At 57.9% G+C, this 16,397-nt stretch overlaps 2 protein-coding genes across 4 annotated transcripts in view; both read right to left on the bottom strand.

The window, feature by feature from the left end:
- The window catches only part of ASS1 (argininosuccinate synthase 1), a 48,326-nt gene extending 43,299 nt beyond the window's left edge, over window positions 1-5,027 (bottom strand). The window contains exon 1 of one of the 2 annotated variants that reach the window (XM_066255942.1): window positions 4,904-5,027. The gene's annotated coding sequence lies outside the window, so the exon portion shown is untranslated. Of the gene's footprint in view, window positions 1-3,906; window positions 3,932-4,903 lie in introns of those variants that run through there. The other variant, XM_066255943.1, reaches the window with a different exon arrangement.
- Window positions 5,028-14,295: 9,268 nt separating this feature from the next.
- HMCN2 (hemicentin 2) overlaps window positions 14,296-16,397 on the bottom strand; it is a 142,173-nt gene continuing 140,071 nt past the window's right edge. For both annotated transcript variants that reach the window (XM_066255946.1, XM_066255945.1), the window contains exons 97-98: window positions 16,174-16,300; window positions 14,296-15,211 (exon numbers count right to left, since the gene is read on the bottom strand). In XM_066255946.1, coding sequence (XP_066112043.1) covers window positions 14,866-15,211; window positions 16,174-16,300 — 473 coding nt within the window. In that variant the 3' untranslated portion in view covers window positions 14,296-14,865. The remainder of the gene's footprint in view (window positions 15,212-16,173; window positions 16,301-16,397) is intronic.

The following is a 16,397-nucleotide window of genomic DNA, read 5'->3' on the forward strand; positions in this document are numbered from 1 at the left end:
CCCGGCAGGGGTGGGCGTGCGGGGGGGGGGGGGGAGCAGGGGCCCTGAACTAGCGTTCCCAGTCCTGGGCAGCCCTGTGAGCAGCCTGGCGATGCAGGCGGGTCTGGGGCGGCGGGGGTCCTGCCGCATACTTTTTATACTGCTGCACTGAGGCGTACAACAAACCGCATGTGTGGGGGGTGTATGGGTTAGTAAGTCGCAGCACCCCTGAAGCCATCACAACCAAGATAACGAGCATGTCTCTCAGAAGCTGAGTATTCCACTCGCGTTACCTCAGGTGAGAGACAGGGAAACCGAGGCTCGGGTTAAGGAACTCACTCAAAGCCTCGCTTGGCTGCTAAGTGGCAGGGCTGGGATGGAAACCCAGATCAGCAGGACGTGTGAGTACAAGGCTCCCCCTCTCCGGGAAGGCACAGGGAAGGGAATCACTGGGGCGAGGTGTGGTCTGGCAGCCCGCAGGCGCTTCAAGATTTGGGGTGGCTGCGGTGGGTCACCCCTGCTTGGCCACCTCCCACACACACCTGGAGCCAAGAGGGTGGGCACCAGGGTGGGGGAGGGGTGGGCCCATGGAGACAGACAGACAGACAGACCACCTGCTCACTGCCCTGCTCTGCCTCAGTGATCCCACCAGAGCTCAGGTCCTGCTGTATTCTAACTGCCCCGCCCCACTGTGAGCTGGGCGGGAACAGGAACCATCTGGCAGGCCCTCAGAACAACGCGGCCTAATCTACTTTCTGGAGGTCAGTTCTGCACCAATAACGAGAGAGGGTAAGAGTCCCCTCCAAGACTGGAATCCTGTGCGCACTCTCTTCCAGAGCCCAGCGAGCCCTCCTGCCTGCCAGAGGGTGTGCGTGCCTGCGTGCGTGCGCGCGCGGGCAGGAAGGAGACCTTGGCCTCGGATCTGAGCAGTGTGCAAACACGCGTGCATCTGGGCACGTGTATCTGAGAGGGAATGTGTGTGTGCAAGCCTGCACGTGCGTATGCATTTGTGTGTCTGTGTGCGCATGCACGCGTGCAGCCTTTTGGAGCCTGTGTCTGCACACAGAGATCAGCTGGGCGGGTAGCCTGGGAAAATGATGCAACATGACACCGGTGTTGCTCCTGCCCTCCCAGCACCAGGGGAAGTTCCTCCTCCAGCCAGAGAGATCCCTGCAGCAGAAACCAAATGAGCTCAGCCCTGGACGTGGGGGAGGTGGACAGGGAGGAGAGAGAGCGGACACAGTCCAGCGAACAAGTACCAACCAGGAGGAAAAGCACAGAGGTGCGTCCTCCAGACCGTGGTTCAAGGTACTTAAGCTGCCCATCGGCGAGACGGGTGGGAACAGCCCATTTCCCACAGGACTTCAGGGATTCAGAGGGATGCTGGGGGAAGAAGCCCAGAGCCGGGCATTGAGACTGTGCCCGCTGAGCTCCCTGCCACCTTGGGCAAGCCCATCACTCTACAGCAGTGGTCCCCAACCTTTTTTGGGCCACAGACCGGTTTATTGTCAGAAAATATTTTCACGGACCGGCCTATCGCGTGACCGAGACAAGCGTCAAGAGTGAGTCTTAGACGGATGTAACAGAGGGAATCTGGTCATTTTAAAAAAATAAAACATCGTTCAGACTTAAATATAAATAAAATGGAAATAATGTAAGTTATTTATTCTTTCTCTGTGGACCGGTACCAAATGGCCCACGGACCGGTCCGTGGCCCGGGGGTTGAGGACCACTGCTCTATAGGCCTCCATCTCACCATCCACGCAACCTGGAAACTCTTCTGGTGCTGACACTGGGCTGCCTCCCTGGGGGAGGTGTCTAGCAGATCCTGGTTGGACTCAGCCTCCTCCAATCCCAGCCTTGCCCCACCCCGCCCCACCCTCCATGAAGGGCCCAAGGCCGGTTTCCTCAGCTCCCAGTGCCAGAAGGGGTGAAGGGGGCATTGTGACAAGATGCCTGGCCTGAGCTGGAAAAGCAGGGGGCAATTCTCTGTGGCCCCAGTCAGAGCCATCCTGCCAGCCTGCAGTGGCAGTGCCAGGCTGGCCTGGGCACTCGCTGAGTGCTAAGAAAACCCCGGCACTCTAACGTCTTAAAGCTGGGACGATGACAAAAGCAAATAGTATGCCCAGTGCCACGTGCATGGTTTCAAGGTGGAGACTATTAGTATCACCCGAGGCTCAGAAGGGTGAAGTGACTTGCCCAGGGAACAAGCCAGCGAACGGCAGTGCTGAGACGGAAACCCAGGCTGACCCGGACCGCCCGCGTTCTACTGCTCTGGGCCCGATGCACTCTGGCCTTGAGGACCGCAGAGCTACCCCTCACTTGACAGAAACAAAATCCCCGGTGACCCGTCCCCATGTCTGCACGTCAGGGCGGCAGCCAGCCGAATGTTCTCCTGGAGCCCCTCTCTGACATTCTAACTCAGCTGACATTCTAACTCAGCCGGGGTCAGTTGTTTAGAACCTCAGCTGCACCTAGGTCCTGAGGGTGCTGCTGGACGTTGGGCTTCCCTCATTCTAGGGAGCGGCTCCTACCACTTTCCTGCCCCCATCAGTGTCTGGCAGAGCTGGGCTGCAGGTGCGCACTTCGCCCGGGATGTAGCCCTGTCAGGATCCCCACTCCTTCCGTCTGCACACTCCTGGTGAGACGCAGACGGGTGAAGGGTTTGCTTCCCAAACGACAGGGGAGAGCAGGAGACTTGTCCAAGGCTCCACGCTGGGCCAGCTTTCAGCTGTGATTCCTGGGGCCTGAGAATCAATCAGGAACACTGGACTCTCTTGGGGCCACCAGCACCCCAGAAAGCTTCCTCCACTCAAAGTTGAGGGTCATTTGGGAGGCTGCCTTGCTTAGGAAGGTTGAGTCTCCAGTTTCAATGAAAACACCCTGGGGTCGGTGGAAGGGAGACTACATCTCACCAGGCTCTGGTGACAGAAGCTCAGACCCTCTCCTCAGAGCACAGGGCCACAGGGGAAAGAGTGCATTCATTCCTTCGTTTACTCTACAATAATGGTGAACCCTGATGGGTGCCTGGCCTGTCCCAAGTCTGGGGAGGGCGCCTGCCCAAAAGAAAGAGGGAGCCAAGGCCTGGAAGATCCACTTTTCCCAAAGTATGACAGCAGACATCAGAGCCTCAGGCCCTGAATTCCGGCAGGCTTCTTTCCGCACGGGGGCCCACAGACAAGACTCACTTCTGGGGCTACGTGCTCCAATGAAGGCATCTGGCCGTCCTGGCAGTCACCCAGGACCCGAGGGAAAGTGCCTGCACAGCAGGTTAGTCTGGGCTTGCCCCCCACCCAGGAGACAGGCTCCTGGGGCCCTGGGCCAGGGGAAGGAACGGTTACCATCAGAGCCAACTGAGGCCAGAGCAGGTAGGCAGTTGATGGGGGCCCATGTGAGCACTCAGGGGGGCTCAGTGCTGAGCGGGAGCCTTCCTCCTCCACCCTCCCTGTGCCCGGCCCGGACTGGGCACTCAGCAGCCAGGGTTCACTCATGCACTAGCCCTGAGCAGAGCTAGTAGTTCCAGAATTACTTCTCAGCATAGTGCAGAGGTGGCCCCACCGGGGACAGCCCCAGCCCCAGCCCCACGCCCCACACCCCCTGCCCTGGCTGAGATGGGGATGGGAGGAGGGGAGTTCTAAGCGTGACTCCTCAGGTTCCTAACCACGGCCCACATTCCCATGCCCTTCGTGGCAGTTTCTGGCTCTGCCACCGCTCTGGAACCTAAAGTCGGAGGGCAGGGAACAACCTGTCTCCCGGTGTCTGCCCCCAGCAGGGCACCACCCCAGACCCAGCGAGCGAATGGACCCAGGCACTGCTGCCGAAAGTCTACAGAGACCCTCTATGGAGCCCTGCGCCCTATCTGACAGATGGGGAAACTGAGGCTTGGGAAGCAGAGAGGCTGACCCAAGGCATCCCCCAGTTTTATACCTGCCCTCGGGGCTGGGGTCTGCTGGCCTCAGAACCTGCCGTCTCCTGTCACCAGGCGTGGGCTGGCAGGAAGGGATCAAAGCCCCGTGCTTATTTGATCCATCCCTGGAAGAAGGACAGGTTTGTTCCTGCCCAGGTGTGCAGCCAGACCGGAGGAGGTGTCCCACTTCCCAGAGAGGAACACTGAAGTGTGTGTGCACACGTGTGTATGTGTGTGTGTGTGTGTTGCACACGTGTGTGTGTGTGTGTTGCATGGGGGGGGGGGACAGGTCACAGGACCTTCTCAGGAAGAGCCCGGGCGGGATTGGAGAGGAGTTTCCTCCCTTTCACAATGACACTCCCTCCCTGCAGGGCCCAGTCACCCAAGGGGCCAAAGGCAACAGCCACCCGGATGGCGGGCATTTCCTGCGGAGCCGCCCCTCCCACAGCCCAGAGCCCAGTGGCAGCCAGAGCCCGGGCACCACGGCCTGGCCCGGGAACGCAAATCCCTCTTAGGAGGCAGAAGGCGGCAACGCCCCCTGCAGGGGAAGGAGCGCAGTCACAGCCCGGGCTAGCAGTCCAGGTCGTACACTGAGGCTGGGGCTGTGCGAGGGGCCGAGGGGGGGGTGGAACTCTGAGTTCACTCAGAGAAAAAGAGGCGGAGACCGAGACAGGGGTGGGCAGAGAATCCGGGACCCTCACAACCTGCGACTCGCAAGGTCTCCACTGCGAGGAGTGGGAGGGAGGGGTGAGGGGGTTGCATCATAGAGGAAGCTAGATCAGAGAAGGGACCTCGGCTCGCGCAGGAGACAAATAACCCAACCTTCCCCCCCGCAGAACCGGGACTGGAGCCCCGGCCCCATCCCCGCGGCTCCAGGAACCCTGGAATCCGGCCACCAGGCGTTTGAGCAACAGGAGCCCGGGCCTGGGCCAGGGTCCGGCCAGGGTCCGGCCAGGGTCCTCGGTGAGGCCAAGGGGAGGGCGCCCTAGGCTAGGGATCGGGATGGGGACCACTTACCGGGGTCCACGCGGTGGTTGCTGAGCAGGGCGGGTTGCAGCGCGTATCCTGGGTTATAAACCCAGGACCGGGGACAGGGCGGGGACCCGGGACACGTGGGGGGACGCGCGGGGCAGGCCCCGCCTCCGGGCCCACCCTCCCGGAGAAGCCGCTCAGCGTTCGCGGCCGCGGGCGGGTGGGCAGAGCCGGCCTCTCCCTCCCTGTTGATCCTCCCCTTTTCCCTCCTCCTCGCGGCGGGCCATTCCCACCCTCACCCCGCCCCCCGCCCCGCCTCCCTGTGGGCGCCCTCACGCTCTCCGGAGGGCGAGGGGCGCAGCCCGCCCTGGCCCGGGGTCGGGCGGCTCCCCGGGATGCCGCGGGGACTGGAACCCACGCGACCGGCAGAGTGTGCAGGCTGGCCTCCCAGCCCAGCCCGTGGGGAGCGCACAGGCACTTTGAGCAGGAAGTGGGGATTAAAAGTCCCTTAGGCGCGATGAGTTTCAGGCCAGCGTGTGTCCTGCGCTGGCCTCTCTGCAGACCTTACCCTCCCTTACCTCACACTTGCCCCGGGAGCCAATCCATTGTCTGGGAGCAGACCCCGGTGATGCTGGAGGTGGCGCTAGAAATCTGGGTTCAATCTCAGTGCAGGATGGGGTCCTGGCTGTCTCCCCAGAGCCTAGCACCTGCCCAGACTCCCAAGGGCACCCAGTAAATAGTGCCTGGAAGGCTGGCTGTCGCTAGCCCCTTGGGCAGCAGAGAAAGTTTAGGTTCCCTGGGGTGAAGCTTCTTGTTGCAAAAGGAAACAGGAGCTGTGGCCCCCCCCGTCTGGCCCTCAGGGGTCCTGTACGGAAGTTTCCCAGCCTGGGTTACAGGCCCCAGTAAAACTGCAGGTCCTGACCAGTTCCAGGCAGTGCCTTAGTCAGGATCGCACCCCCTACAGCTTCCTAAGTCCTCCCAGCCCTGAACCCCATTGGAGGTAGGGGCCCGATGGCCACTGCTGGGTCTGCCATTGAGCCATCTTGGGGAAAAAAGGGGGGGGACAGGTGATGTTAAGGAGGCAGCCCTGTCCCAGGCCCTTTCCTGCAACCAAGAAGCAGCCCCAGATGGAGACCCTCAGCAGACAGGGGCCAAGGCTCCTGGCTCAGCCCCTCGGTCCCCTCTGCCAGCCAGTCCCCACCCCACCGTGACAGTCCTGTCTAGTCCCTCTTAGCACATGGCCGGTTCAGTAGCTGTGAGTCCATGGAACAGAGAAACAGCATCAAACCAATTTACAAACAACGCCACAGCTTAATGTCTCTGTGAGCTCCCCAGCCCCAGATGTGGCGGTGATGGTGACCTGGTGACCTCCCTCCCCTGTCAGCCCAGGGTAAGGGGAGCGGCATGCCACGGGTGACTTGAGGCACCTTCCTGCCAGAAGGCAGAATGACAGCTGGCCGCTTAGGCCACTCACTGACCACCTTGGCCTCGCGGCGCCCTGGCCTCCCACGCTAGCCAGAAGCCAGTGAGGGACAGTCATAAACAACACAGTGGCAGCAGTCACGTGGGCTGGGCGGGGGGCGGGGAGCGGGTCCCTCCCCCTGCAGCCTGTTTCCTCGCCTACAGAGCTGTCCTCGGTCACCGCCCTATGACCTTGTGCTCTGTCCTCATTCCCTCCTTTAAGATGACACTGTCTGTGAAAGTCGGGGAGGGTGTGGTTGAATGGGGATGCCCTCCTTGGAGTTTTTACAGAGGCAGTGGAGGGGGAAACTGAGGCAGCAAGTCATGATGTCACCTCAAGCTCCCTGAAGTCAGAGGTGGCCCCAGACAAAGCTCCCTTACCCAGACCGACTGTAGAAAGAAGGCAGGTGAGGGAGGAGCCCCTGCCAGTCAGGGATGGCTGGGTGGGGGCGCAGGCGTAGAAGAGGTAAGGTCAACTTTCCCCGTGGACCTGGGCCATAGCCACAACCCTCGTGGTTATCACCGGGTACTTTTATTCTCCTGACTTTCATTTGTTCTCACGACTCCCTTATATGAAGCTGCTGCTATTATCCCATTTCACAGACAAGAGCCTGTAGCACAGAGAGAGGGTGTATGTTCCCCAAGGCCACACAGCATGTAACGACAGCCTCTGAAGCTCTGGCCCAAACCCTCTGCCCTGGTTTAGGCTCCAGTTGAATCGAAGGAGCCACGGTCCCAGTCCCAGGCCATAGAATGCAGGGACACTTCCTCCCTGCGTTTCTGTAAAATGGCTCCTGCCCAGGGGACTGTGCTTTCCTGATGTGCAGGAGCTAGTGTCAGGAGGGTCAATGAGATCACAGCGCTCCTGAGAGGAAAACAGAAGCCCAACTGCCAGCAGGGGCCCTGCCCACTGGGCACCAGGGTGGATGTTTGCCCAGAACCAGAGATCAAGGTGAGAGCGGCCAGGCCGGCTCCTGGATGAGCCGCCTCCCCCTTCCCCCTCCATCTGCCCGGTTTGTGGACATCCTCAGCCTGCCCCGGCCCTCACTCTGCAGAGCGCTTTGGGGTCCAGGGCTGGGGCCTGACCAGAGGGTGTCCCCGACCATGGCCTTGCCTCTCACTCACACCCAGGTCAGGGCTCCTAAGGAACCTACACACCTCCCAGGAAGGTGACCTTGGCGGGCACTTCCAAAAGCCAGCAGCACCTAGGCCTGACCAGGTGGAGACCCCAAGGCAGTGGGGTCTGAGACGTGTGTATCTTCTAAACATACCCAGCGCCCTACCCACCCACACTGGTCTGCCGTCTCCTCAACTCAAACCGTGGTGATTGCCAGATAAATAGTAGAAATAGCTTGTCAGTTTATAGAAAAAGCCTGCTGGGGTTTTGATTAGGGATTTCAATAAATCAACAGTATGTATCAGCTTGGGGAGAATGGACATCTTAACAATACTGAGTTTTTCAAGCTGTGATCATGACATATATCTGCATTTATTTGTATCTTTTAAAAATTTCCGGAACTAACAAAACACCTTAAGACTGTTGATTCAAAAGTATTCATTGCTAGTTACATGAGCAATGGAATATAATCTTAAACAGTTGGGCCAATCGTTAGGAGGCTACATCTTGAACATATCTTCAGCTGTAGTGAATTGACCTTTTGTTTGAAATCTGAGGTGTGTCTCTGAGGTAGTGCTGAAATATATGTCCTTGAGTTCACGGAACAGCGCCTGTATTTGACGTGAAATCCCAGGGAAGACTCTTTTAAGAATCCAGGGGTCCCCAAACTTTTTACACAGGGGCCAATTCACTGTCCCTCAGACTGTTGGAGGGCCGCCACATACAGTGCTCCTCTCACTGACCACCAGTGAAATAGGTGCCCCTTCCAGAAGTGTGGCAGGGGGGGGGGAGGATAAATGGCCTCAGGGGGCTGCATGTGGCCCGCGCCACGCTGCAGTTTGGGGATGCCTGATAGGCTCTCAGACCCCAGAGCCAGCCGAGCTGGAGTTTCATTAGGTCACTGAAGGTGATGAGGGCTCTGAAATGGACTGAGTAGGGATGGACATGCTCCAGTTGGGAAGTCACTATGAACAAGGTCACCTCCTGTGCCAGAGCCAGAGCAGCAAGGGCTTCTTGGGGTCACAAAGCTGCTCCAGAGCCCAGCTTTGGAAAGGATGTTTCATTGGACACTTGGGGTAAATCGCCAGGTGGAAGGAAGCCTATTCTTCCGATTAGGCCTATTTAGAGAAGAGAAAGGAAGACCTAGCATGTTGGGGCATCTTTAATGAGCGGTATAAGAGTCCTCAGTTTCAATGGGGGTGCCAAGGTCCTTCTCGGGTCAGGTGTCAGAGCCATGTTTTACAGCTTTGATAGTTTTCAGGGTACAACGCTTGCCTTTCTTTCATTAAATCTATGTCTAAGTATTTTAAGCCTTTTGATATTATTGTAAATGATCTTTAAAATTTCACTTTCCAGGCCCTGGCCGGTTGGCTCAGTGGTAGAGCGTCGGCCTGGCGTGCAGGAGTCCTGGGTTCAATTCCCGGCCAGGGCACACAGGAGAAGTGCCCATCTGCTTCTCCACCCCTCCCCCCTCTCCTTCCTCTCTGTCTCTCTCTTCCCCTCCCGCAGCCAAGGCTCCATTGGAGCAAAGTTGGCCCAGGTGCTGAGGATGGCTCTGTGGCCTCTGCCTCAGGTGCTAGAATGGCTCTGGTTGCAACAGAGCAACATCCCAGATGGGCAGAGCATCGCCCCCTGGTGGGCATGCTGGATGGATCCCGGTTGGGCGCATGCGGGAGTCTGTCTGACTGCCTCCCTGTTTCCAACTTCAGAAAAATACAAAAAAAAAAAAAATTCACTTTCCAGATTGCTGTCACTAGGATATAAATATTTGATTGATTTGGGTATACTGGCCTTCTGTTCAACAACCTTGCTAAATTCACTGATTAAGTCTTATAGATTTTTGTAAATAGCTGGGGATTTTCTGGGATACTTCTAGACAATAATGTTACCTGTGAATAGAGACAGTTTTAGTTTCCCTTTATTACCATTGTGCTTTTTTTTGTTACACAGTTGTTGAGAGTGGATATTCTTGCCTCACTCAGGGTCTTAGGGGGAGATATTCACGGAGTCCTTCACCAGGAAGTATGGTGTTCATTGCAGGTTCTTCATAGATGCTTCTCATCAGGTGAGGTGTGTTTTTTATTCTTAGTTTTGTTGAGCGTTGCTATCGTTGAGTAGGGACTGAATTTTATCAAATGCTTTTTCTGCATCTCTTGAAATGATTGTACGATTTTCTTCTCTGTTTTATTAAATGTGATGAGTTACACTGTTTTTCCAGGTGTTGAACCAACCTTGCATTATTGGAATAATTTTATCTCAATCCAGTTGATTTTTAAATTTTTAAGAAAAGAGAGACACTTTGAGTTAAAAACACATAAAGAATATAATCAACCACAACGTATATAGACGTTATGGGGGTCCTGATTCTTTTCTTTTTTTTTTTTGTATTTTTTTTTTTTCTGAAGCTGGAAACGGGGAGAGACAGTCAGACAGACTCCCACATGCGCCCGACCGGGATCCACCCGGCACGCCCACCAGGGGCGAAGCTCTGCCCACCAGGGGGCGACGCTCTGCCCCTCCGGGGCATCGCCCTGCCGCGAACAGAGCCACTCCAGCGCCTGGGGCAGAGGCCAAGGAGCCATCCCCAACGCCCCGGCCATCCTTGCTCCAATGGAGCCCCGGCTGCGGGAGGGGAAGAGAGAGACAGAGAGGAAGGAGGGGGGCAGGGTGGAGAAGCAAATGGGCGCTTCTCCTATGTGCCCTGGCCGGGAATCGAACCCGGGTCCCCCGCATGCCAGGCCGACACTCTACCGCTGAGCCAACCGGCCAGGGCCTTTTTTTTTTTTTTTTTTTTTTTTTTTTTTTTACACAGGGACAGAGAGAGAAATAGACAGGGACAGATAGACAGGAATGAAGAGAGATGAGAAGCATCAATCATCAGTTTTTCATTGCGAGACCTTAGTTGTTCATTGATTGCTTTCTCATATGTGCCTTGACCACGGGCCTTCAGCAGACAGAGTAACCCCTTGCTCTAGCCAGCGACCTTGGGTCCAAGCTGGTGAGCTTTTGCTCAAACCAGATGAGCCTGCGCTCAAGCTGGAGAGCTCGGGGTCTCGAACCTGGGTCCTCTGCATCCCAGTCCGATGCTCTATCCACTGCGCCACCGCCTGGTCAGGCTCTTTTTTTTCTAAGCATGTAAGAAATACCATCTTTACGAACAATCAGAAGCTTGAAAATCGATAGGATATTTGATGACAGCAAGGACTTACTGTTGATTTTTTAAAGGCGTGATAATGGTGTGGTGGATATGTTTTAAAATACATTATTTTTAAGTTTAGAGATGTATTTTCAAATATTAATGAATCGCAATGATTTTTAAATTGACTTTGTTGGTCCTGCACCACCCTGAGGGTCAAACCTGGAGCACTGCACTCCGTCCCCTGCCTGACCCGCTGTGCTCCCGGGTGAGGAACCGGCCTCTGTGGCTTCTTCCACGTGCTGGGCTCCCTCCTGCAGGTGGCCTTTGCACACCCTGTTCCTCCGGGGTGCTCCTCGGACGCTTTCCACTCCTCCACTAGATGGGCCCCTTGTCATAGCCTCTGTCCCGTGCTGGCATGAGGGGCAATGACGACTCTGTCCCTTCTCCCTCTCTCCCCACTTCTCCTGTCTTCCCTCAGGCCACCCTCTCCTCTCACCTGTACCTCTGCAGGGGACACCTCACCTGTCTTCCTACCTGGGCTCCCCACCTCTTCCAGTCCACCCCCCACACTGCAGCGGGGGGGGGGGGGGCTTTCCTAAGTGTCGCATCTGACTTTTGTGGCGGAACTGCCGAAGGGCACAGTCAGTGGGCCATCCCACCGAGTCCCCCCGGCACCCTGGAGCCCTGGAGGCAGTCTGTGCGGCCCACCAGGGAGCAGCCCCTCCGGTCCTGTCCCTCCTCCGCCACTCAAGGGCTCTGCCCTGCAGGCTGTGCAGGGGCCTGGGTGTGCCGAGGCTCCAAGCACCTCGCCCTGCAGCCATTGCACGGTTGGCACCGGAAGCCACTTTGCCACTGCCCAGGCTTGGGAGCCAGCCCCAGGAACAGAGAGTGTCCTCTAGGCCAGACCCCAGGTTGCCAGTCCCCACCCAGAAGGAACACAGAGTCCAGTTGTTGGGTTCTTGGAAAAGCTGCATCACAGAGTTTAATGAGTGACCTGCGGGGTTGTTTTCCACCCTTGATGGTTCAGAACAGCCTCGGAGGTCAGGTGGCACCCAGGGGGCTGGGCAGCTGGACGGGGCCCTGGCCAATGACGGCCAGCAGCTGGAAACGTGGAAGTGGAAACACCCCTCGGAGCTGGCTACCATACTGGGTGCCGATCCCTGTGGGAGTGGGCGGGCGGGGGACCGTCAGATGTTCCGCCCCTGGCTTGCTGCGTGACTTTGAGCAGTCACTCCTCTCACTAGCCTCCCTGTCACAGCCTCAAAGAGAAAGTTTAGGAGAAGGGGGTGGGGAGGGAGGCGGACTAACGGGGCACTTCCTTGGCAGTGCCTCCGTCTTGAATTTCTGCGGGTCCTCCCTCCTCCTTCCTCAGAGTGTAGGCAGGGAAGCCTGGTGGCTAGAGCCCCTGCACTGTGGAGTCATAGGCGCCTGGGTCGAGTCCTTTTCTCCTCCAGGCTGTGTGAGCTTGGACAAGTGGCTCACCTTCTTTGAGCCCCCATTCCCTCAACTGTGAAATAAGCTTAAAATCTTTTGCCTCTGGACTTATCGGGGCTCCAGTGTTAAATAAATGGAACTCGGATCCATAAGGCACGGGACATTAACAAACGGCTGTGTTGCAAACACGAAGGTCCAGGACGAGACTGGGGCGAGGAAGGCGGGAGGGAGCAGGGGTGAATGAGGACTCAGCCCCTCCACTCTGCAGGGCTCACCACTGCGGTGCCTCTGCCGGAAGTCCTGACTCAACAAGAGGCAGGGTTCACAGCCTACACGAGCCCCACAGCCCCTACAGGTGCACAAAGGGGGCTGTTCATCCCAAGGAAGAGCTGCCCAGTGGGGCTCGGGATAAATGGGATGTGGGGGCACCCGGGGAGCCCTCCCCCCACTGCCTCCTCACTGCCCACATCTCTCCTCCACCCAGCCTGGAACTCCACCATTAGTGACGTCTATGGTTTAAACCACCTGTTTTTATAAAGCCTGCAAGCTAAGAATGGTTTTTGTATTTATAAATGGATGAGAAAGCCTGACCAGGAGGTGGTGCAGTGGATAGAGCGTCGGACTGGGATGCAGAGGACCCAGGTTCGAGACCCCGAGGTCGCCAGCTTGAGCACGGGCTCATCTGGTTTGAGCAAAAGCCCACCAGCTTGAACCCAAGGTCGCTGGCTCCAACAAGGGGCTACTCGGTCTGCTGAAGGCCCGCGATCAAGGCACATAGGAGAAAGCAATCAATGAACAACTAAGGTGTCGCAAGGCTCGGTGAGGGATGTAGTTTCAACAGAGAATCTGCTTTACGAGGCCTAAACTATTCACTCTCTGGCCCTTTACAGAAAACTGCAGACATTTTCTGGTTTAAAAGAAACCAGCTTTGAGAGTGGAAGCGCCCAGAAGATTCAGTGGGGGGCTATTAGGCTGGGGTCAGGAGTTAGACCGGTCTAACCATTAACAAGTCACCTATCAGGCAAGTGACCTGGTCATGTCCCCTTTCTGAGCCTCCTTCTCTCCATCTGGAAAACGGGCAAGCAAGCGACTTCTTCTCTGCTTACCCCAGCATTGCTGCGACAGTCTGATTGTCACTCACCCCTTAAGGGGAAATAACTCAGGCAGCTTTCCTTGTCACTGGCCAGATGACAGAGTGGGGATGCTAAGTGGAAGGTGGCAGTGTCACACTGAGCAAGGGGAGCAGGGAGAAAGGATCCCTCCTCTCTAAAAACCATGTACAAAAGAGTCAGCTTCTGTCCAGGGACAGCTGGCAACAGGGTGGGGGGTGGCCGAGGCAGGGGCTGCAGCCAGCCCAGAGAGAGGGCAGAGGCGCAGGGGCGGGGAGAGGAGAGCCCACGCTGAGGCCCAGACCCTGCTCCAGAGCGCACCAGAGACATGCCGTTAGTTACTTACGTACACGTTCTTCTCTTGTCCCTCCCCAACTCACTCCTCAAAGCCCAAGTCCCTACAGCGGCCCCAAAGCCCACGGGACCTGCCCCAACCCCCTTATCTTTCTGATCGAACCCTCCCCCCACACAACCCCCAGCTCCAGCCTCCACCACCTCAGCCTCGCCCACCAAGCACCCTCCCACCCGCCCGAGGGCCCTGGGACCTGCAGGCAGTTCCCTCTGCCAGAAACACTCTCCCCCCCATGTCTGCTTGGCCTTCTCACTTTCTTCAGGTCTCTGCTGAAATGCCACCTTCTCCCGAGACCCACCCTGACTGGTCTACCAGACGCAGCCCCCCACCCCTGCCCTCCACCTTCCCGAGTTGGTTTTTCTCCCTCGCACCCCTAACTACCAGGCGCACATTTTACATTTCCTTTCCTTCCTGTTGAGAAACCCTTTGCCAGGAGAACGTGAGGTCATGAGCGCAGGGTTTTAGAGCCGCTGCCTGGCACCGAAGGAGGACCCAATGAATCTCTGGCGTTTGAGTCAATGACTGAATCTAATGAATTCATTAAAAATAATTAAGGATTATTCTTCATTAAGGATTACTTTTTGCTGCCATGTATTGCTACTGGTGTAATGCATTTTTATGTAATTCTGCATATGGGGGTGGGGGGGGTATTGCCATATTCAAATTTTTGGATGAGAAAACTGGCCCAGAGAGGTGCCTGGGCCACCCGACCCACAGGGAGCCAGGCTGCTGACTCCAGTGCTCCTGGACCGGAGGGTGGTGGTTCCTCCTCCAGCTACTGCCCTCCTTATCCAAGCAAAGAATTGGATGAAGAATGCAGCGAGTTAAAAACAAACGTTTTTATGATACACACACACACACACACACACACACACACCCTGTGAGTCCAGGATGATAGTACAGATGTGGACAGGTGGTGGCCTCTCCCATCCGCAGGGTCTGCCCCTCCCCTGCGGTGTCCTGGGACGTTGTGTCCCAGCCCAGGTCTCCCTGGGGCTTGAGGCAAGCCTGGCGGGGCAGGTCAGATCTCAGGCTCCCTCCCAGTCCTGCCTGCGGGTGTTGCCACCTATGGGTAGCCTTTGTCACCTGCCTGCGGGGCACCACCCCCACAGGGAGTAGCTGGGAGTAGCCAGTAGGGGCAGCTCTGGGTCCTCGATGTCCTGGGGTCAAGGCTGCGCACACGCACATGGTCGTGTTTACTGAAAGTCCTGATGACGCATAGAGGCGGGAGAAGATGACAACTCTTGCCACAGCAGATGGCGTGAGCAAGGGCCACCCTGCCCCACTAGCAGCCCGGTCTGGGCGGTGAGGGGTTACTTTGGCTCCTATCCCCCCTCCCCAGCCTGCCCCCATCCTCCGAGGTCGGTCGCTGGCTCCTGCCAATCACCGTGCCCTTCAGTAGGGGTAGGGGGACACGGCGATGAGCAGGACGTAGACGCTTTGGTGGCGTGGCGCGGCGGCGCGCACGGTGAGCCGGTACAGACCTGCGCGGGTGAGCGCGCGGCGGGTGTAGACGGCGCCCTGGCCCGCGCGCAGCAGGCGCAGCGCGAACGGGCTTCGCGGGTCGGGCTCGAGCACGCTGAGCTCCGTGCGGTTGGCGGGGACGCCGGCCTCGGAGAAGGCGGCCAGGCGGGCCACATCGTGGTGGGCACGCACGCCCAGGGGCAGCGGCAGCAGCTTGTATTGCAGCGTGGAGGGCCCGCCGGCGCTGCAGTCCTGCGAGCAGCGCCGGAAGCACGTCCTGCGTGGGGACAGACGCACTGATTCGGGCTGCCATCCAGTACTGCTGGGCTCCAGAAACCTGACTGCACCCTCAACCTCGCAGTTTTCCCATGCGCCTCTGTGCTCCAGTACCCCACACGCCTTCTCTACAAGCGCCCCTGTCAGGCCATTTTAGAGAGCAGCAAACTGAAGCCCAAAGAAGCCAAGGACATGCCCTTTCCCATTGGAGCCGGTCCCCCAGCGGCCTTTGCCAGCCCACCCCCAGGGCAGCCCAGCCAGCACAGGGCAGTGATAAAAGTTAGGGCCCTCCAGGTCCCCCCAGAGCCCCAGAGCTGTGTCACGTGCTCTGGATGGCGGGGTGAGGAGGGGGGACTCAAAGATCCGTGCTCAGCCTTGCAAGGGCACCCCACTCCACCCCCACCCTAACCCTAAAGCCTGGTCCCAGGGCAAGTCACCACCCAGGGCACTTCCCCTGACCGCTGCAGGTGCAGCTCCTGTCAGCCAATGTCCCCATGTCTGTGCATCTTTACGAGTGTCTTGTAGCCACAGTGAGCGGTGGGGTGGGAATGTGTTTTCTGTTTGTGCCTGTGCATCTGGGCGGCGTCTACGTGTCTGTGTTCCTGTGTCCAGGGTTTTATGTGTCTGTTCGTGGGTCCCCATGTCTGTACATCTTCCGGCCCGCTCCCCACCCCCACCCCCAGTCCTCTCCCAGCTTTGGCCTCCTGGGGCCCCCAGGGCTCCATGCTGGTGCTGACACATCACTGTACAAGAAACGACAGTGTCCAGGTAAGCTTGCACAGGGGGGGCTGCAGGCAGGTGCTCGTGAGGGCACACAGAGGCCCTGCCTGGAGCTCAGGGTTGACCCCACTGGTCCTAGGAGGGTCCTCTGCCTGAGACACAGCCTGGAGGAGGGGTCCAGCTACACAGCAGCCAGAGTGTAAGCTGTCCAGCTCCCTGCCCCCTAGCCAGCTCAGCCCTTACCCTGGGCTAGAGCCCCGCCGGTAGGTGGCGGGACACGGCGTGTCCACACACTGGTAGCTGCCACGGGTGTTAAAGCACATCTGGCTGGGCCCGCACTCGATGCCATCCTCCTCACACTCATTGATATCTGCACAGGGAGGTGGGCGAAGGAGAAAACGGGGATGAGAAGAGGGAGCCGAGGGGAAGGGCAAGAACCAGAGAAGGCATGGGGAGGGGGCCATGTG

The sequence above is a fragment of the Saccopteryx bilineata genome, chromosome 2, assembly GCF_036850765.1.
Source record: "Saccopteryx bilineata isolate mSacBil1 chromosome 2, mSacBil1_pri_phased_curated, whole genome shotgun sequence".
Classification (NCBI taxonomy): Eukaryota; Metazoa; Chordata; class Mammalia; order Chiroptera; family Emballonuridae; genus Saccopteryx; species Saccopteryx bilineata.